The 15,658-nt window shown below is 41.6% G+C and overlaps 1 protein-coding gene across 4 annotated transcripts in view; it reads right to left on the reverse strand.

Moving 5' to 3' along the window:
* Positions 1 to 5,642: 5,642 nt before the first annotated feature.
* The window catches only part of vwa5b1 (von Willebrand factor A domain containing 5B1), a 34,570-nt gene continuing 24,554 nt past the window's right edge, over positions 5,643 to 15,658 (reverse strand). For 3 of the 4 annotated variants that reach the window (XM_040152383.1, XM_040152385.1, XM_040152384.1), the window contains exons 17-23: positions 14,846 to 15,139; positions 13,910 to 14,047; positions 12,335 to 12,469; positions 11,588 to 11,659; positions 11,065 to 11,134; positions 9,994 to 10,117; positions 5,643 to 9,202 (exon numbers count right to left, since the gene is read on the reverse strand). In XM_040152383.1, the coding sequence (XP_040008317.1) occupies positions 8,543 to 9,202; positions 9,994 to 10,117; positions 11,065 to 11,134; positions 11,588 to 11,659; positions 12,335 to 12,469; positions 13,910 to 14,047; positions 14,846 to 15,139 (1,493 nt within the window). In that variant the 3' untranslated portion in view covers positions 5,643 to 8,542. The remainder of the gene's footprint in view (positions 9,203 to 9,993; positions 10,118 to 11,064; positions 11,135 to 11,587; positions 11,660 to 12,334; positions 12,470 to 13,909; positions 14,048 to 14,845; positions 15,140 to 15,658) is intronic. The other variant, XM_040152386.1, reaches the window with a different exon arrangement.

A 15,658-nucleotide genomic window follows, 5' to 3' on the forward strand; every position in this document is an offset into this window, starting at 1 on the left:
TTTGAATGTGGCGGTTGGAATGCTTCCAGACGAAGTTTAACCCTGTACATTTTTCCGAGCCCAGGACGCATAGCAGGGAAAAATGCAGTTTTACCGAGATCTGAGCAGACTGGAAGTGTTATGCATCTATTTGATCAGGTCCTGATAGCTACAACATGAGAGAACTAAAGTATACCAAGGACAAAGAAACAGAATGGGAACTAATCTGTTACCACCAACATTTTACATTTACTGTACTGTTCTCTGTATTTGTACCATTTTAAGTTTTGCACACGGATCAACGGCTCGTCAAACTCTATGTATAAGTTAATAAAGCGTTTTACCACAGTAAGTCTGCAGCTGTAAATGCTGACAAGCAGTTTATAAATGGATTTTGGTCCATTGGCGGGGACTTTACACAACCTGGCAACCTAGAAATTTTACTTATTAATGGCTTATAACTGATTTATAAAGCACTAGTAAATGCTGTATGAACAATTAATTAATGAATTAATTACAGCTTACAAACCCTTTACCTATCTTTGTGTAACTTGTAACTAGCCAGATGTTTGCCGTACACGCTGACTTTTTAAATTTTCTTTTTTCCGGCTAGAAACCGACTAATGATGCCTCCAGATCCCGCTCGTGAAAACACCACTTGTTCAGCCACTGGTCATATGCATTAACAAACCACTCTTTCTCATTGTGCTACAAACATGAAAGCAGCGGCTCAGGTCCAACACCATGGAAACCCTCCAGTCTAGCCCTGCAGCGCTTTTAGCAGCAGGAGCTGTCTCTGTGCTGACAGTGAGTGAACCATCAAAGACATTCCCCCTATTATTCTCCACTTAAAGAGTTTTGAATTACAATGCCACATGAGGACTGCGCGAAGACTGCGAGATAGGAGCTACACACAGGCGCTTAATGGCGGCGGTGACATGTTTACCGTACAGCATTTACCTCGGGGATGAATGCCGTTTGCAAATGAGCAGAGATCGCGCTTTCCCCTGCACGTGCACCAGTCGCCCTTGTTTCGAATCCGCAGACTTCACGCGGCGGTCTGGTGTGACCCTCAAAACGGCTAACGCGTCACATATGTTTTCCTCAGACAAAGGTGATCTCAGACGGTAGGACCACTCAGGCAAATGACACCTGGAAGAAGACACTGATCTGAACAGCACCTGGGATTACTGTGAAATCTGCTCCGACGACCACGGAAACTGGCGGCTAAATCTTCAAAGGAATGTATAATTGTAAATGTGTATGGAGAGAATCTGCACAGTTTGGTCAAAATGCACTGATTCAAATGTATAATTCACTCCTCTCTAGCGCTGTAATTTAATTAATTGGGACAATAATGGAATGAGAGGCATCTTATACGGATCAAAGTCTTAACCCTTACCGATTCGTTGATATTGTATTTCATTTTTTACTGCAATCAAAGCTCACAAAAGTTCTTTTATAGAACAGGATAACTGGAATTGGTACCACTCTGTAATGGGGCACTACAAAGGCTGCCTTATTAAACAGCGTAACCTTTGAATTACTTAAGATACTCTCTCCTTCTATTTAAAAGGTGGTGTTGGCTTTCAAGGCCGTGGATTGATTTTTCGATTCAATTGTCCAGTCACGGTGGCCCCTTGTTCAAACCGGATAATTGAGTATCTCTTTAAAAAACCCCGTTCCAAACCATGTTCTCAGTACACAGCTATGTTACAATGGGGGGGGCATGGTTCATCAGTTGCACTGAGAAGAATTTTAAAATCCTTTTTTTTTGGAAGGTTTTCATGTCGCATTATCTTGTCTTACTACTTCCTCTTTTATAGTTTTAAAGATGAAGCGGATACTAATGAAATAATATAGCTAATGTTTCGCGGATCGCATGGTGGGACCTTGACATATTCCCAGCATCAGACTTACAGGTTGCAGTTTTTCCTGAAGTCGTACATGCGGCGGTGGAAGAGGTATTCAAATAATTTACTAATGTAAAAATAGCAGTACCACAATGTAAGAATACTCTTAAAAGTCCTGCGTTCAAATTCTTACTTTAACAAAAGTGTGTTGGTGTTGGCAGCAGACAGTACTTAAAGTATCAAAAGTAACAGAACTTAGTATGCAGAACGGACCCTTTTAGTGTTATGTTATTATGTATTATCGGATCATCGTCACCGAGGCATTAATAGCGTTTTAATGTTGTAGAATGTCAATGTGGATGAAATTAAACTATTTTACATCCTGTTGGTCGGTTCAATCTTTAACAGTGTATGATCAAATGTTTTGTATGCAAAATATGAATCTATAAATCAACTATAGCTATCATTGAAATAAAATGCACAATATTTCCCTCTGAAACGTGAAGTGGAAGTTCCCCAAAATGGAAATACTCCAGCAAAGTGCCTCAAAAATGTACTTAAGTGCAGTGCTTGAGCAGATGTACATAATGACATGCCATTACTGCACACACATGAAGCCTGAGCTTTGCTAATGGTTAATAATTAATATGATTCATTTCTAGGAATAATTTATCAGCTGTGGGGAGTCAGCGCGGCTAAAAGGTTTCTCCTTGATTCTTTCTTTTTAATTAGACTATTTTTCTTTCTCTCCCGATTGCAATTACTTTGTAGTGACATGCAATCAATACAATGCCCTCGTCGAATCAGTCCACAGTTAATACAATGCCGTTTTTTCGCACAAAAACACTGAAACGCAGGGTTCAGCTACAGTAATTATCACTTGCTCAGCGTCAGGAAGTGTCCCCAAGCGAAACTCTCGAGTCCCAGGCAGCCCTCAGGCATGCAATAGCTTTTCTTTTTTTTTTTTAGCAACAGGATTACTGCCCTGAGCATCTGAGACTGGGCCAGGTACTTTGGCTACACACACTGTCCAATTACATTAAGACAGAAGAAGAGCTGGTCATTATCTTATTTATTTACAGTTTGAATTGATAAAGTACGATTAAAAAGTAAACGCAAAAATAAAAGAGGCTGGCATTAGAGCAGCGTAGACATCTGGGAACTGAGTAGACCCAACTTTTTTCAGGGGAGAGAGGCACCAGTAGGGTACACAGCGGCAGGCCAGAGGACACTGGCACTCGCATGTGACAGGACGTGGTGTCCTGCGGACCTCACTAGGCAGACGAGCGAAGTAAAGAGGATCCATGCAAAGCAAGTCCTAAAGAAGCAGTGAATTCAGTTCACTCAATAAAAGGCCTCAGACGGTATTAAAAAGTCTTGAATTTCATTTCAAAAGCTCTTAAATATTTTTTCCTGCCTGCTGTAGACAGTAACATTAGTTATAACTTTTGGCTGACAACTAAAGGAGACACAAAACAAATATTTAGAAAAAAACGTGTCTCTTTTTGGTGGTTTTGTGGTGGCTCTGAGTCTCTTTGTGTCTTTGATTCTCATGTGAAACTACTTAATCATAAAACAAACATAAGTCAATAAGAAAATATTAAGTTGGTATGTAAATTAATAAATAGATAAATAAATTAGGCATGTTGCTTGACACTTTGGGACCAAAGCAAATAAACATCATTGTTCAGATCATTCGCCTTGCAGCACTCCAGATAGACCGTGATGGAAAAAAGCCCATGGTTTCCATGGGAACTGCTAATCATCCCCTTAACTCCTGCTCCCCAAAGTTGAGACAAGATTAATTTATCGGATCCTACGACTTACCTCTGGACTAGCCCTCAGCCAGACAGTGCAATTACTTACGTTTGTTATGTGTGCTATTTATGTGCGCATTAAACTGCCGTGATATAGTGGCCTGGATTAAATTAGACATCAGCCTCTGTTCTGCAGCCAGAGGAATTTAAGTAGCTGTAATGTGAGAGAATAATTGTCACTGAAGGTTCGCTGTCAACAGCCCGTGCGAAAAGAAACCTAACGACAGTTGCGTGAGTGGAGCTAATTGACGGCTTTTTCCACCATAAATCTAAATGAAAATACTGCTCGCATCAATGGAACCTCATTAAAAGTTTAATTTTGTACAACCAACCACTCAGCTGCACCCTCTCACTTGCATTTAATCTAATATTATACTTTATTATATACGGCACATGTAGAGGATATACTGCAATTGAAATTATATTAGTTCAGACAACATATTTTCTTGCCTTATTGTCAGTAACCTAGCAACAGAACATGTAATCTTCTGTGTACTGTATTGGGAAATTAATAGACACGTTATTTTCGCTGTTTCCACATGTAACATCACAATGCACCGGCAAGAAAACAGCCAGATAATGTCATTTACATAAATCTGTGTGTTTCGTGCATGTGTGTGTGTTTGTGTGTGCTCTTCAGACCGCTGTACACCGTCAGGAACCGAGGGAGTCATGTTGGATCTCCGAAGCAGGGGTGAAGTTGGTTATTAGTGCCACAGTAATGAGCTGTCATTTTTCTTACGCCACAGTCTGTTTTCTGTACCCCCCCTTTCACCCACCCCTTTACAAGTCTCTGAATCTCGTGCTGGGCACGTTTGACTTTGTAATAGCGGGGACGTTATAAAGGATGTCTCGTCGTTCTAATTACGAGCACCTTCTTTGATTTCAAGGAGCCATATTATGGCAGCTTCTGGTGTTAATGAGGCGTGTGCGTGGTCACACGGGGAAGAAACGACACCAGTGCAGCTGATGTCACCTTATCATCGCATCACCTACCGAGCCCGATGGAATCGCACTTCTTCCTAACAGCGAACTTTAGCGGATGGAGCGCAAAGAACTTTTTTTGCGCCACTTGTGATTTCTCCCTCTGAACAAGTGGATGATTTAATAATTTCCTCAGCTAGAATGATTATTTCTTGTTATTTGTACACCGTGATATTTTATATAGGCTCATTACTTAGGCTGTAATAAAGAGTGATATAGATTAACTGTCAGTTACTGTCAGTTAGGCTACTGTCAGAATTACAGAGTTATCTTACAATCTACCTATCACCTAACTGCTAGAGCTAGTCTGTTAATAACGCTCTCTGAGCCTCTATTTTCTTTGTGTTGGGCTGTTCCCGCCCCTCTGGATTTTTGTTCGCAGATTTTTGTTGTTAATCTTTTCATTCAGTAAGGCGTTGTTGAAGGAGGGAAAAACATCCCTGGCTCGATCGTTAACAGGACAATAAGTTCACGCAGTTTATTCAAACGACTCTCCGTTCCCTAGAAAGTCACAGCTGTCAAGATGGCTGGCTATTGGTCGACGCTGCAAATTCGAGTGTCAGAGTTAACCAAATTTGAATTGCTTATGAAAAATTTGGGCTGATTTACTATGCCCTTTAGTGGATCCACTGATTCCGGCTATTTAATTGAAATTAATTGGTTTCACCCCGAAATGTCAGTTTTAAATGCTGGTTTGACTGGGGCTTTAGTGAGATTGAGTTGAAGCCTGCTTGCCAACATCCACTCTCATATACCAGTGAGACAGGTCGAGATCTGCACAGAGACAGTGGGGTCATCTGGCGGGCAGGACAGGTAGAGCTGGGTATCATCAGCATAGCAACGGTAGCAAAAACCATGTGAGTGGATAAGCAGACCAAGGGGGGGGGTGTATATTACAAAGAGAAGGGGTCTAAGCATCGATCCATGTGGTACACTTTGTTGTTAGCAATGGGACAATAATAGCTACAGAACCTGTACCTTTGGTTGTAGAGTCATTTTATTACATGCACCTGCAGAGCTGGTCATAGCATTGACAATTTTCAAGACACTACGGAAGCTTTCAACGGCCTCAAACAGTCAACAATCATTTATAAAGGCACACACAGCAAGTTGTAAGATACTGCACTATACAACTGACCAAGTACGTAAAAAAATACAACTTAATACAATTACAGCTGCACTTACTACTGCAATTACAGCACAAAAATATTACTATATGACATCTACTGAATTTCTCATTTCATTTCAGAGAGCGAAATACTGCACTACTGGCTCCAATATGGTAATTCAGTCTTTAACATCATAACATAAACACCTGTGTCCATGCAGAAGAACTTATGCAACTCAGCCTGAGTGAAAAAAAAAGGAATAAATACCTGAGTAAAGCAACAGTGTGATGGAATAAGAAAGAGAAAAATCTATACTGAAAGATGCCTACATAGGCCACCAACAGAATCAAGGTAAGATCGAGAACGAAAAAAGGGTACCCAATGTATATTTAAGAAAAAAGAAAAAAAAGCATTATCCACACTGATTAAACTGCAGCGAACAGATCTACGTTTTCTGCCGACTTCAAACCTTGGTTAGGCACTTGCGGTAAATGAGCTGTGACAATGACCAAACTAGCAGGGGCCTTTCCTCTCTGATTCCCGGAGCAGGACTGTTGATCGCTGCCCATATTAGAATGAGGTTGCACCAGCTGTTTGTAAATCCATTACTAAGTTTGTCTGTAACATCCTTCCTAAGTTCTAATTAACCACTAGCTAGTTTCAGACTGGTGATTTATTAAATTGGGTTGCACCATTTTGAGGAAACTTGGGAAATGTCATAGCTAGTAAAGACTTTGGTACTGTGTAAATTGATTGCTAGGAAGCATCTTTAATGCCATCCAGTCAAGAGCAATCAGATATGTAAAAGGGAAGGCACCATAGCATCACGAGCTACGTAACTTACGAACATAACTTCTAAAAATAAGATTAATGGGTCAAGAGATAAATTAAACTGCCAATCTTTTGTAAACACATATATTTGTTGTATGTATGTATGCATTCTTGGAGAAAATATGTATGTTTCATACTTAATAGTACAATTACATTCAATTTAGAGTGCCTGGGAAATGTCTGATTATGCTAACCCAGAAGTTTTCAAAATGAAAGTGAGGTGAAAGGGAGAGGTGCAAGCCGGTGTTCTAGAAACAACTGGAAGTTAGTTATCGTAGGGTGGGCCGCTTTTCAACATAGTCTGCAGTTGGAGCTGCAGCCATAGTTGTGACACACAGCCAAGGGAGGACGTTCAGGCGCTTGGAAACCCTTGATGCCTGATTACTGCAATTTAGTGTCAAGATTTGTACTCCTTCTATGAGTCATAATTTATAGGTCATAATGTTTTTAGTTTTAGTGTGACTTACACTGTCCAAGGATCATTATTTTTGACGTGCATCACAAATAAACATCCGTAAATCCACTTAGATAACACAGAAAAAGGATACTCTATAATGGCACGACTTGCCTGAGAATCAGGAACTGCTTGTAGCTGATTTGGCATATTTTTAATGGTGCCAAACTGCTATAATGTTAACAAATATAGGAAAAAGAATGGGGAGGAGCACTCGGCTCACGGGTGGGCCCATAGTGTCAGACTTTGAACAGCCATGCTCTAAACTAACTTTATTTTGTACGTTTAGTCTCATGCTAGCAGCATAAAATGAGCAATTTTAAATATATTGTGTTATTTTTTTGTGAAACTTAAATTAAAAACCAAGTTTACTTTGTTGAACAGCATTTTGGTCAAGTGTTGACCATATTGCTTTGTCTCTTCTTCAATCTGAACGAGGTATTATTTTAGCCAGCTGACGTTAGCTTTGTTAGTTGGTTCTTTTAGCTACACAACAGTTATGCCTGGCAGTTACAGGTTGTAAACACTTAGCAAAAAGTAATCTCTATGTATATAAGAACTCTATGTAGGAACTAGTGAGGCGTAAATATCCACCGACATAGTAAACACAAGGCTTAGAACTGGGCTAATTTTGAACTTGCAAACAGATGGTGCAACTGCCTCCAGGTCTGTGTTACTTTCTCTCAAATTAAAAACTAATGCATGATCAAAACCTCTAATCTTAGGGTTGGGGTTAGGGTTAGTGATAGGTGAAAAAACATAATCTGTATCATTAAATAATAAACAATAACTAACATGCCAGTGGGATACACATTCATAGATTCCCACCAAAGCCACATATTTTTAAAAACCAAATCTTAACATGTATTTTTATATTTTCTTTAGCTTTTTTGCATATTTTTCTGTCTCTGCTGTAATCAAACTGGAAAATGGCAAATATTAATAACACTGTAATGGTAACAAGCATTAGAAAAGACTGGCAGTACTGCTAGCACGTATCCAGATGACTTCATGTAATATTTCTTCCACAGTACAGTCAATTCAGAAAATGCTGCTAAGATGTAAAAACAGCAGGCGTAAATGAGTGGAACAGTTTCTCCCAACCATAGTTTTGCAGCATTCTCCCCGTAACATCAATATGATGATAATAAGAGCTTTTCTCAGATATTGATGGTCAGTGGTCCAGCATGCTACTAATTTAACACTTACATTCCCCTCCATGAAACTCAAATCTGTGGCATAAATCAGATTAGATCCCTTGCTAACAGGGATCTGGCTACAGTATATGGCACCAGCGAGGTAACAGCTTGCACGCGGTGCCTCTGAAGAGCATTTGATATGTTTGGAGGAACAGCACACGAACAGAGGAGGGTACACATTGTTCACAACTGCAACAGCAAAATCAGACTCCAGAGGATATACTGCTGAATGGAGAATAGTACAGCCTCAGTTAGCATAGTATCATATGGGATTAAGTACTCTGAGTGGTCTGTATTAGTCTTGGACTAGCAGGCCTCAGACAGTGTTAGGGTTGTAACAGAGCATGTTCAGTTGCAGGTTTTCATCCCAGTGTCTGAGGATGATGAAGAGCTGGTTGGCAGCAGCTTTGATGGAGGCTAAATCTCGGCCTTCTGGGATGTCCTGCGCGCTCAGCCACATGCTGGCCTTGGCAGCTACCAGTTCCCACTCTATGAAATAGCTGGCGGAGCTGTGCTCCAGCCAGGCTAGGGCCACAGCCGTAGCCCACACCATGCTCTCTGGATTCGGCATCCTCTTAAGCACACCGCCGGGCGATGCCGTTTCAAAGCCCCCCGACCCAGAGCTCCGACCACTGTCCACCTGGGAGTGTGGGGAGAGTGGGGGCTCACTAGCGGAGGAAGGACTTCCTACTGCGGAAGGAGCGGCATCCGTCCAGGCGTTCCTGGACAGATGAGAGGGGCTGTGGGTGCCTACAATTTGCTCTGCGGGCTGCTGATATGTTTCCTGCTCACATGGTGATCTGTGCCCGTCGTCGGCACTCTCAGCGCGGCGGCTGCTGGAGTGGGACAAGTGGCCCAGGCTGGAGCGGTGGCTGGCGAAGGGGGACGTCCACTTCAGCTTGTCCATGGGCACGTTAATGGCTTCACACAGGGCTGTGTCCAGGGGAAATGCGCCACTAGCCAACTGCAGCAACAGCTGTGCAGAAGGAAATAATTTACAGTTTTACATAAAGTACAGCTTATATTATTTTTTTATGATAGTTTTTTTTTTTTTTTTAACACCCTTCAATCAGCGGTGTAGTGCTTGGAGGCCCTGATCAACTGTTTTGAGTGCAACGCTATTGTAACAGCGTTTTCTATGGCTCACCCCTTCCTGCTCCAGTCAGCAGCTGGACGTGAGGTGTCTTGCTAAAGGGTCCCTCTGTGGTGGTTGTTAAAGGAAGGGCAAAATCATTTCGAGGGGAGCTATTCTGATTATTTTTGACATTTTGATTTTCCCCATCGGGTTTGGAAGGTGAATATATATGAACAAGGTGGCGTGCGCTGCATAATTAGAGCCTCTTTCAAGGTCTTGGTGGTCTCAGGGGAGGGGCAGGGTATGGTCTTATAATATTACAGTGAGCGTGGAGACATGCTTACATATGAAAGCTGGTATCCTCCACTGACATCCTCTCTTTATCATCTCTATATTATTTATACTTTTTCCAAAAAGGCTGAAAGAATTTGCAGAGAGAGGGGTAAGCAAACAAAGTTCCTGGGTCGGATGTAATTAGGAAACGGCACGCTTTCATGCTGCGCACTTTACCCCACAGGATTATTCAAAACAGCTCAGGCGCGCTCCTGCTCATTGTTCTCTTGAAATCAAACCGGCTCGACAGACTGTGGCACATTCGTCTTTCCAGACGGATCTACAGTCAGTTCAAATTAGTGCACATCAAAAACCATGCAGGTCGACAGAACATCCACGTGTATAGATCTGCTACCCACCAGAGGAATGTAGTCTTTGTTCTCGTTGTCGCTTTCTCCAATCGAATCACCGGACTTGCTGTGAGATCGGCACATGAATCCTTTGGCAGCTCGAGTCAGCAGACGAGTCCTGCTGAGGGCCAGCCTTACAGAGGAGCGGGAGACGCGGATGTAAATCACAATGTAAAGTACGAGTAGCACAAACCATTCGATTCAGTCTGCTGCTTTTATCAGGATAGGAAAGCGATTGTTTCTTTTGATTATTTCGGTACAAGACTTACACATAACAGAAGTCGGGTAAATTGAGGGCCGTGAGGATTTTTAGCCGCACTCTCAGCATGGCTCTTAAAATGGCAACGTTGCTGAAACATCACAACGACTAGTGCATAGATTCACGTGAAACACACACAAACATTTGTCCAAACATGTCTGTTGGATGGATTTACTATGAAATTTAGTGCAGACATTAATGAATTAACTGTAATAACTTTGGTGATGTGTTAACGTTTAACCTAGCACCATCATGAGTGTCCATGACACTGATCTGTGACTGAATACCTGCAAAACTAATAACATTCCCATCAGTCTCAGCTGTACTTTGTGTTGACTGCTAGTTAGCAAATGTTGGCATGCTAACACGCTGAAACGCGGTAACGGTAAATGCTTGTAAAATGAGGCTTCGAAGTTTGCATTAGCAGTTAAACTAGTACAGCATTTTTTCCGGGAATGTCGTCACAGACATCCAGTCCGCAATACTTTCACCAGTGGGCCATAGGCTCATCAATCACCATTGCGTTACCTCATCTGGTGATAGATAGCATCTTAACAGGCATTTGATCGTTATAAGGTCATGACTGGTCATGAAACGGTCTTATATTGCTCTGATACATTAACCTCAAGACAGCATTCTGTAAAAGTCAAAATCATCCATCAGAACTGGAGCAAGATGAGGATGTTAGCGTGCAGCGATTGTCTGCCTTGTGAGACAGGCAGTTAAAAAGAATATATAATGCTGAAGTCCCTGTGTCTGCTCATGCGGTGATACCACAGCTACAGCACATTTATGCTGCCAGCCAGTCTCCAGTCACCCACCTGGCAGAAAAAAGGCTCTCCACCGATTTCTGTGATTGGTCAGAGGTCACAGACGGACTCCTTTGGGAGACTTAGAGACAGAGAGGCAGAGTTAGACAAGGGAAGGAGAGAGAGAAAGAAGCCGTGGCATTTTCTTCTTACTTTTCTATTTCGTTCTCAACATGGGTCACATAATAAAGCGCTAAAACACACCCACTGAGCTCTAACAGTGACAGCGGAGGACACATATATTCCATCAGCTGTCTCTCCTCTGCGGGTGAAACACTTCTGTGTGTGTGTGTATTTGCGCCTTCAATGTGTGCTCGTTTTTTTTGTTTTTTTGGGTTTTTTTTTTTTAAAGGGTCCAGACAGCGTTTTGTCAATACAAGCCACAAAGTCGTGTTGACTTCTGTCATCACTTACAAGAAGAGGGACTAAAATGTCAATAAGCTCATGTTTCACATTTGGAGCCAAATAACGACGCTGCCTAGCAAATGGCAAGAGACTGCCAGACGGTTCGTGTCGGCCGACGTGGTGCACTCACCCTCCGTGAAGCTACATCGCTCCCAACCAGAGGAGGAGGGAGTGCTGCACGGAGAGACACCATCCTCTCCACCTACGACGAGGACAGGAAGGAAAATTAACTGTCAGCTGTCTTCTATTGTATTCAATGTTTTTACAAACTCATTCACTCTTTTTCTTCTCAGAACCTAACTGGACATTGTTTTGATTAAAAAAAGACCGTTTTTTCAGGCAGCACCGATGCAGCTCATCTGCATCCGAGCCCACCGAGCGCCTTCTTTTTTTTTAAACTGGCAGTGCCAAGCAGATGCTCGAGCAGTGTGCCAGTCTTTGTGCCTGGTGTTGCTATGCCACCACTGAAAACTAATTTCAAGTGCTGTGCCCTTTTGCTGAAGTTGGAGTATTTTTAATGTAAAGCAATACGCAGCTTTCTGAGTGCTCTGTATCACCCAGCTCCCGATGCTGCGCGATGCAAGACCGCAAACTTCCTTTTTCAAAGAAAGACAGATTTGAAGTAAATATATAAACATCAATCCTGAAAAAACTCATATCGCCCTCTCCCCAAAGAATTGGATTCCTTCTCCCGTATAAGCACGTCTTTCATTCTCAATAAAAGATCCCTTCTGCCTTTCTTTAGAGCTCTTATCTTATTTCTTCCTACTGTAATTCTCGTTGGTTACACACCTAAAAATTAAAGCTCCGTCTGCTGTTTAACTATTTGGGATTGATTGACAATGTGAGCTAAAAATAAAAAAAAAATGCAGCCTACTGTTGGGCAGCAGAACGTCTTCAGCCTCCTCCGACACGCCGCCAGACTGAGAGCGACCCAGTCCGATGGAGTAACCTCTGTTCTTCCTGCTCCCTGAACGAGAGCTAGAGTGTGAGCCCCTCTTCTGACCTTCACCTGAATTCACAAAATTCAAACTTTTTTTTTTTTTTTTTTTTAAATTTGTAAGTGGGCAGACTAAAGCAGTTTTCAAGCTGGCTTGTATTTGTGATCTGTATTGCACAATTTGAAAGTGTTTTGAGGTGAATGTAATCTAGGATCTAGCCCCATCTGTGACCCAAACCTATTGGGAAAAGTAAAAAAACATTATTTATCGGCAGGCTGCATCTCCAGAGGTATTTTTGTGATGTCACAGCTGTCTCCACTCTTCTCTGAATGATAAAATATCTGCCCGGGGCAAAACCAGCATTTAAATCTAATATATCCACAGACTCCAACGCTCTGCTCAGCTCTGATTCTTCTTCTTCTTCTTCACTGAAACTATGTTTATCGTGGCCAGCTTTGCTGGAATATTGGATTTAAACACTGGTCTCACACCAGCCAAACATTTTATCTTTCCGGGCAAACCCAAGACATCTGTGAGACGATCTGGGTTATATTCCCGAGACATAACCCACTGCTGGACAACAGCTGAAAAAAATAACGTTTTGACTTTTTCCCCTGAAAGTTTGCTCAGGGAACGTTATGAGACCGAATCATGGACTGACACGGAGAGCGCTGGGGTCACAAATGGGTCTAAGTTAAGTCTAAAAATGTGGACATAGGTAAGTGCTGCAACGCCAAAAGCTATAAGTAAGACAACCAAATCAATATTGATAACTTGAGGAGAGACATCCATATAAATGTAAAGAAAAAGTCCGACATTTTGGGAAACACACTTATTCACTTTCTTGGTGAATTTCTAAAGTTTCCACTGATTCCCTGGCAATCTCAGTGCTCCCCGGCCAAGAAATATCCTGGCAAGTAACTGCCCCATAAAACCACAAGTTGATGGTTTTTTTTACTTAAACAAGACATAATATGTTTACGTCCAATTGTATGTCCAATATATATATATATATATATATATATATATATATATATATATATATATATATATATATATATATATTTTTTTTTTTTTTTTTTTTTGGATAAACAATTATTTATTCGAACCTATGAAATTTGTGAAAAATGCCCGTCACAAGTTTTGAGAGCCCAAGGCGACACTCTCAGATGCATTGTTCTGTCAGAACAACACTGCAAAATCCAAAAAATTTTCATTTGAAATTTTAGAGAACACACAAAACAGCAGCAAAGCTTCACGTCTGAGCAGCTCACACTATTTTCCAAAATGTCAGACTATTCCTGTAACGAGGGTGCAATTTCACCGACACAACGGCGTACTATAAGATAACTTCATAGACCACACTGCCTGGTTTATAAATGCTAAACTGCAAATAAGACAAGTTACACTAAAAAGAAGGTTTTTTCTTTCCAGATTATGTTCAAACATGTGGAGAGGACTGAACGACGGGTTGCATAAGGACTTTGTCACGTTAAATCCACATGACTCACCGGGGTTTATGTATTCAATATATGTCTGCAAATACTCATTAGTGTCCAGGTCGATGGGAACAAACGCAGTGTACTTGCTCAGTATATTGCAGGCTTTGCTGGTTTGAATCGCATAGAGCTGGTACTTCCTCCCCGAGCCTGTGAATTATAATAAATAGGAAATGATTACGCAACATTCCCTTGGATTGCGTAACATAACATAACACTATACTGTATTACATGATGTTTAATAACATTATTCCGATCATACATAACATACATACAAATGCAGCTTAAAGGAATATTTTTGACATTTGGGGAAATGCACTTATTTTCTTTCCTTGACAAACTTTAGACGAGAAGATCAATACCACTCATATAATATAGAGCTCAAGCCAGCAGCTGGTGAGCTTCGCAGAAAGACTGGGAACAGGGGGAAACACCTAGTCTGGCTCTGTTGAATAGTAACAAAATCACCTACGAGAGCCCCCACATCCCGCTAATTAACATGCTATATCTCATCGGTTTGTTCCGCACAGAACCCGAAGTGTAAAAATGACATGTACGACACTTGTGCTGCACATTCCCCCCCGTGAAACCACAAAAATGTCACTTGTGTACTTTGATTTCTGTACCGAATAAACAAACAAGATAAGATGCGTTACACAGTGATCTTTGGAGGGTATAAAAATATGAGATTGGTGTCGGTCTTCTCGTCTAACCCTCAAAAAGAAAGCAAATGAGTGTATTTCCCAAAATGTTGAACTGTTCCTTTGAAAATTTTATTTCTAAAATTCCAACACCCTTTTGAATGAAGCAGAGGAGAGATATAACAGCTAAATTTGAAATTGTGAGCAGGCCTGCTCCTGCTCTGTCTTCACAATCTTAAAATCCTCAAATTTTACTGGATCATCCCAAGATCTGCCTAAAAACACTTGAATCCGCATAGAAGCTCACCGTGCTCAATCTCACACTCTTTATCTGCCATATGCTCAAAGTCGTGTATGATGGAGCGTCCAGCCATGTGGTGGAAGGTCTCGTTCCAAAGCTCCTCGTGAACCTTTTCCTCACGCTCCCGTCCGTTTAGGAACGGCTCGATATCGAAGACCACCTCCCACTTCATCAGTTTCCCACAAAGCAGTCCGGACACCACAGCCTTGCAGTCACCTTTGAGCCGGTTGGCAGCACCCAGATCTGAGATCTGGGTCTCCTGCGGGGTTTCTGCTTGACATAACTGGTGTCCATAACCATCTGAAATATCACAGGAGCAGATTTTATTCCCTGAATTTGCATTTATGAGTCACACTGTTTTCAGATCTGCCCGAGGTCTCTTGCCCACTGCTCGCTCGCTACCTGATCTGGGTGAAATTAGTCCATCACCTATGTTTCCAAAGCTCTCTATGTTCAGCATGTTTAAATTAGACCTCAGATAGCTGCCATTCATCTCCTGGGTAATTTCTTGTCATGTCTCTAAATATAGAAAAACATTTCCTGTCCTTCTTCAGAGCCACCCCTGTGCTCGCTCATCTGCCAACACTGAAGTGCCGCCTTTCTCATTTGGCTGTATGCCATTTAAATCAGACTTTTTAAGGGACTTGTCACATCAGAGTGAAAAAATCCATTGTTGTGCTCTTGGCTTGAATTCGAGGCCTGCTATTATTTCATTGCCTCGGTTGCCCTATTGTTACTTCCAAAGCAGATTCCGATTGAAATTTGGAACTCAAATTTCATGCTCCACCATTTTAAAGGAATAGTTCGACATTTTGGGAA

The sequence above is a fragment of the Xiphias gladius genome, chromosome 18, assembly GCF_016859285.1.
Source record: "Xiphias gladius isolate SHS-SW01 ecotype Sanya breed wild chromosome 18, ASM1685928v1, whole genome shotgun sequence".
Taxonomy (NCBI): domain Eukaryota; kingdom Metazoa; phylum Chordata; class Actinopteri; order Istiophoriformes; family Xiphiidae; genus Xiphias; species Xiphias gladius.